Below are 6,477 nucleotides of genomic sequence, written 5' to 3'. Positions count from 1 at the left end.
TTATATATGACAGTTGACACTATACTTCTGTACTTCAGTTGTGGATCATATTAATTAATAAATTATATTTAAGAAAGAGACTTGAATAATTAAGCCTTTGATCTGTGTTTGGATATTATTATAAATAGTGACTTTTTTCATCAAACAAATTATACACATTAATCTTAGTTCATTAATTAATTCTTCACTAAAAAAGAAGAAATTAATAAGCTGAAAATGGAAGGGAGAAGACTACACAGAGAACCCATAGTTTATAATTTTTCCAGGCAGCCCAAACATCCAACAATTATAGGTAAGGCTTAGTCCATATATTTAATTTCATTCCCTTAACATTTTTTTTTATATGTATATATTTATATATATGTTTTGAAGAAATTTCCTGATGTATATGCATCTAATAATTTTCCATGAAATGATCATTGTCAAAAAAAAAAGTGTGTATATTCATTCATGTATGTCAATTAATTGTGTTGTTTTTATTCATATATATATATAGTATGATCATTTTATATGTACATGTTGGTTCATGTTGAGAATTATGAGATTCTATCTTAAAATTAATTGGTGATGAGTGAAGTAGTCCATGTTCTTATATATGACTCAATACTCTACCATTTATTCCATGTGGAACAATGTCCACAATATTCCTCCTCAAGATGGTAGTTATTTTTTGCTCATCAACCTTGAACCATCAGAGTGGACATGGTCACTATTTGTATAGGTACAGATCGGATAGGATCACTTGCCCGCAAGGGATATGACTCTGATACCATATTGAGAATCATGAGGTTTCATCTCAAAACTAATTGGTGATGAGTGTAGTTCATGTTCTTATATATGACTCAATAATCTATAATCAATATATATAACTTTTAATTGCTTCGATATCATGTTAGAATTTAAGATGTGTGTGGTGAAAGTGCATGTGATTTCATCTCAAAACGAATCCAACCAATATATAGTATTATTTATATAATTTGATGGTGTGTTAATAATCATTCCATGATCATTGATTAATTACTCTTATTTTTTTTCCACATATATTTATATAATATATATGTATAGATACGGATAAAGAGAAGAGAGGTACCATCGGTTTCTTCTCATCATACCGAACACCAGTGCCACTGGACATATACTCATCCCCATTTCCTATGACATCATGGCAAACAGAGCTTCAAATGACTGATATGAATCACTACAATTACAATGGCCAAGCCATTCCATCAACTGCTCTCAAGAAAATTCTCACTCGCCCTAAATTGGCTCGTGAAGCCAATGCCGCCGATGTAGATTCAGGTCGCCTTTCAGGCATGATTTTTGTCTCTGAACGCGATCATCTTGAAAAACTTTACATAGCTCTTCACTTCAATGATAGGACACCCAACGTTAAAATCTTCTGTTTCGCCGATGTATATGACACATTTGATGGTGTTCGAATGGAAGATAGAGGTTGTGTTGCGGGTGATTATCTTATTTATGTTTCTACTAAGGATGATCCTGGTAAACGTCGTCAACCATGGACTGTTGTTTTCAAAACTAATCTTAAGACTGCTCAAACTGAACGACTCACCCCATTAGGTTACTCTTACTTTCTTTAATAATTTTATTATTTATATAAGAATTTTTGTTATTTTGCAATCAAATTATTATTAAAAAAATATTTACTACACTTTTTAATTGACACAAAAAGATTTATTTTATGCCAATTAAAAAAGTCATGAAATGCCATATATTTTTTTATAGCTTTAGTGTGAAATTTCATGCAAACTTAATTTTTTTTATGTGATTGTTAATTTGTGTGCTATATGTAGAATAAAATAGAATAAATATTATTTTGAGTCTTATATATGTTTTGCCAAAATAGATCTTATATTTTTTAAAATAGTACAAATAGGACTATGAATTGAATTTTTTTTCAAAATAAAACTTAATAATAACCTGATCGACAGGTGACAAAACTATTTTCTGCATCTGTTCGTATTAGGAATTGTTGTCCTCATCAAGTTGGTTATATTAGAAAAAATTATTAAAAATTGAGCTTAGGGTCGTATATATTTTTACTATTTTAGAAAATACAAGATTTATTTTGTTATTTGAAAAAAAAAAACCAGAGGGCCCTATATATATATATTTTGCAGATCACAACAATAAAATCTAATTAATTTTATTTATTTTTCTTTCTCTTGATGGTGTAAGCAGGAGAAGCTGACTTAAGTCCATCGGTATCACCCTCTGGAAAGATGATAGCAGTGGCATCATTCCAGAAAAAAGGTGGATGGGATGGTGAAATTAATTGAAGATCTAAAGACAGATATTTATGTGATAAATGTAGATAATCCTTCTGATCGCAAGTTAGTTATAACCAATGGAGGTTGGCCGAGTTGGGGGAGTGACAATGTCATATTTTTCCATAGTAAAAAGGATGGATTCTGGGCTGTATTCAGAGCTGACATTAGCAAATCAGTATGCATTCGTGTCACCCCTCATAACATAAAAGCAGTGACTCCAGCGGCCATTGATGCTAACACTGTAGTTGTCGCAACTATTCATGGAACATATCGACATATCGAAGTTTTTGATTGTACTGAAAAAAGACAACCCATGCCAATCACTCTGAACATAGCACCAGAGATTGACCACTTTAATCCTTTTGTGATTGATGGTGGAAAGCGCATTGGTTACCATCGTTCTAAGACTAACTTTCTAAAGGTACACTACTTCAAACAAAAATATATATATATTTTGGGATAATTACATAAGACACCATATTTTGTAAAAAAAAATGACATTTTTCTGTTTAAAAGAATTTTTTTTTTTATATTTTTACGGTTTTTTATAGAAACAACACGTACAAAAACAATATGAAAACTACATAAAAGTAACATGAAAATAACATCAAAACAACAATAAAAAATAGCATATAGATAAAAAAAAAATTAACAACAAATTAACAAGAGTACAACATAAAAAGGTCGTATTTTCTATAAATAAAATAAAAAAAATCGTAAAAAAGTTTAAAATTCTGTGAAACTGTATTTTTGTAATTTTTTTTTGCTATTTTTGTGTCTTTATGAAATAATCCCATTTTTTTGTATTAAATATTGATTTTAGTTACAACCAAAAGTACTTGAAATTTAAAATTAGTATTTATAAGTATAAATTGTAACTAAATTAGTTTTAGACACAACAATTTTGTGACTAAAAACACTTTTTTTTTTTAAGAATAAAAACACACACTACAAAAAATAGCTACTTTTAGTAATAACTTTTTAATCGTAACAAAAAGTTACTTAGGACTAAAATATAATATTTAGATACAAGTTGTCACTAATTTAGTTTTAGTCAAAACAAATATTGTAACTAAAAACACATTTAGTCACAATAAATTATAATTTTTGCGGCTAATACCTTTAGTCACGGATCTTTTAGTCACAACATAAGAATATTGATTTATAATTAGTCACAATTTTTTTACTTTTAGTCACAAGTTTTGTTGTGACTAAAGGTAAAAAAATTTATAGTGACATGTAATTCAACAAATTGCGAGTTTTTTAACTAATACGTAACTCTTTTATCTTTTAGGGTAATACTAATTAAATTTCAAATATTACTCATCATGATTTGCAAGCCATACATAAATAAGACATAGATGGATAACAAAAAGATAAATAAATAGTACTGTGACCAAATTAATAAACAAAATACCCTATATAAGAATTTTGGTAATTTAATAAATGTTATTTTAGTGTGATTAAATGTATCAAACAAAAATGATATACAAAATTAATTGGGTTTTCAATTATTTATTAAAAACCCTAGTTTACACATTAATATATTGCGGGCTAATAATTAATTTACTTTTATAACAGGATGGAAATCTTAAAATTGAAGAAAATTTCAAGGTGTTGAATTCTCCAAATCCAGATATAGGATTGTTTAGGACTTCAGGAGTGTTTCCAACATTTTCCCAAAATGGCTCCAAGCTTGCATTCGTCGATAATGATTTCAAGAATCTGTGGTTAGCCGATAGACAAGGATTGCGTAAAATTTATACGGTAAGTACGTAATTAACTACACGATATATAATCAATGTGTCAAATATTCATTTAAAAAAATGTAATGATACTTTAGACTAACATATTTATTGATTTGACAAAAAAAATTATTGTGATTCCATTTGTCCAGTTGACATATTTTTGTCTATTTAATGTATTTGTCTTAAATATAAGAGTGGTGTTTTGTAATTATTATATCTATAGGCATTTTCGGTGCATGAAAAGTTTTAACATTATTTTTTCTTCATGTGACGGTATATGATATAGTTACTAAAGATTTTTTTACAAATTTTCATAAAATTAAAAATCATTGCATGATTCGAAACAAGTTATAGACTAGTGCAGAAAATGATATTTTTCGACATCCCTTATAATGCTTGAAATTTTAGAAAAATTACAGAAAATCTCTTTAAGCTACATTATTATGGCTAACTATAACTAACAACATCGATCTTTATATAAAGTTTTTTTGTTAATGTAGACAACAAATAGCATTTTCGGACCAGTTTGGAACCAAAATCCCGAAAAGGATGCATTGTATTTCTGCATGGGAGAACCTTTCAACCCTAAAGCAGCCGTAGCCATTTATGCCATGCAACATGTAGGAAAATATAACCAAATTATCAAACAACTTACTGCATGTGGCACTAATAATGCTTTTCCATCATCTAATCCAGAAGGTAATAACTTCTTTTTATCTAATTTATTTTGAGAAAATTCTACAATAGGAGTACTATTTTATTTATGTTCTTTTTAACACTTAGATAAATTATAGCTCAAATACTTATATATGTTGTGTACAGTATAGTAATTTATATATCGTGTCAAAAGTACGTAGGATTCAAATATTTAATTGTACACACATATTTTTTTCTTCATATGCAATCAACTATCTTATTATCCTACAGTATATAGGTAGATACTTACTATAACTATATGTAGACAATAATATAATAAAAAAAAATTATAAATTCTTCAAATAGTACTAAAAATATAAATACCACAAAAAATGACACACTTACTATAGTTGCTCCCTAATATGAATGAAAATATATTATATTATAGTGTGTGTTGTTTTTTTAGAATCAATTATTAATACATCATTTGATATTACACTAAAAAAAAAAATATCTTTAGTGATAATTTTTTAGTCACAATATAAATTCTTTATAACTAAATGTGATTAAACAAAAAGTTATATGTGACAAAAATATAGTATTTATATACAAGTTTTTACTAATTTAATTTTAGTCACAATAATTATTGTGACTTAAAACACATTTAGTCACAATAAATTATAATTTTTGTGACTAATACAATCAATCACGGACTTTTTAATCACAACATAAAAATAATAATTTAATTATAATTAGTCACAACTTATTCACTTTTAATCACAAGTTTTATTATGACTAAAGGTAAGATTTTTATACTATTACAATAACTATACTGTGTAATTAACAACGAAAGCACATTATAAAAAATTTATATGTAACATTTTAAGTAAATTTTTGTAACGAATTTGGAAAATTGTAACAGGCACAAAAATAGTATTTCGATCTACAAGAAATGGAGGAGAAGAGGGACACAAAAATTTATACATAATGGAAAATGCAGAATGTGGTGAGTTTGGAGGAGGAACAACAAGAAGGCTAACAAGAGGAAATTGGACCGACACACATTGCAGTTGGTCACCAAATGGTGATTGGATAGTGTTCTCTTCATCTAGAAACAAGTCACCTGACGCACCAAAAACTGACAATGGTCTTGACCCAGGATTTTTTAATGTGTATCTAGTAAGTGCAAATAATCCTTGGATGTTGGCAAGAGTATTTGGAAGTGGGTATGGTTTTCAAGGGCACGTAAATCATCCATTTTTCAGTCCTGATGGTATGAGCATTGTTGTGACTTCTGATCTTGCTGGTGTGTCTGCTGATCCAATCTCTATGCCTATTGTTCCCCACTCTGTTAGACCTTATGGAGACATATTCACTGTGGATATTGTTAACCCAAATGACATTACCAAAAACACAAATGTGAAGAACTTCAAACGTATTACACATAGTAGGTATGAAAATACTACTGCTAGTTGGACAAAGTTCTCAACTAAAGACCCACATGCAGTATGGAATAGTCAATTAGAATCTAACAAAGATCACCATTATATGCTCAAATGCCCTTATGCACATCCTAAAACAGGTTGATAGTGCTTTCTTTAGTACTTAAATATTTATCATATTTATAGTACTTACTTTCATCTGTATTTAACTTATTTTTGTAGTGGCGAAAGTATACTAAAATTATTACAATATGGTAAAATTTAAGTACCAAAATTATTTTTCATTTTGCAACAAAAATACAAAATTATTATGTTTGTAAAACTTAAGTATCAAAATTTATTTTTTGGTACTTAAGTTTG

At 28.1% G+C, this 6,477-nt stretch overlaps 1 protein-coding gene across 1 annotated transcript; it reads left to right on the top strand.

Moving 5' to 3' along the window:
- Positions 1-1,154: 1,154 nt before the first annotated feature.
- On the top strand, positions 1,155-6,262 carry LOC115723962 (uncharacterized). Its single transcript, XM_061105052.1, has 5 exons — positions 1,155-1,581; positions 2,336-2,712; positions 3,873-4,058; positions 4,540-4,738; positions 5,598-6,262. Exons 1-5 carry the CDS (start codon positions 1,155-1,157, stop codon positions 6,260-6,262), a joined length of 1,854 nt encoding a protein of 617 aa, XP_060961035.1.
- The last annotated feature ends 215 nt before the right edge of the window (positions 6,263-6,477 follow it).

This window comes from Cannabis sativa, chromosome 9 (genome assembly GCF_029168945.1).
Source record: "Cannabis sativa cultivar Pink pepper isolate KNU-18-1 chromosome 9, ASM2916894v1, whole genome shotgun sequence".
NCBI lineage: Eukaryota > Viridiplantae > Streptophyta > Magnoliopsida > Rosales > Cannabaceae > Cannabis > Cannabis sativa.
This window is presented reverse-complemented; position numbering and strand designations above follow the sequence as displayed.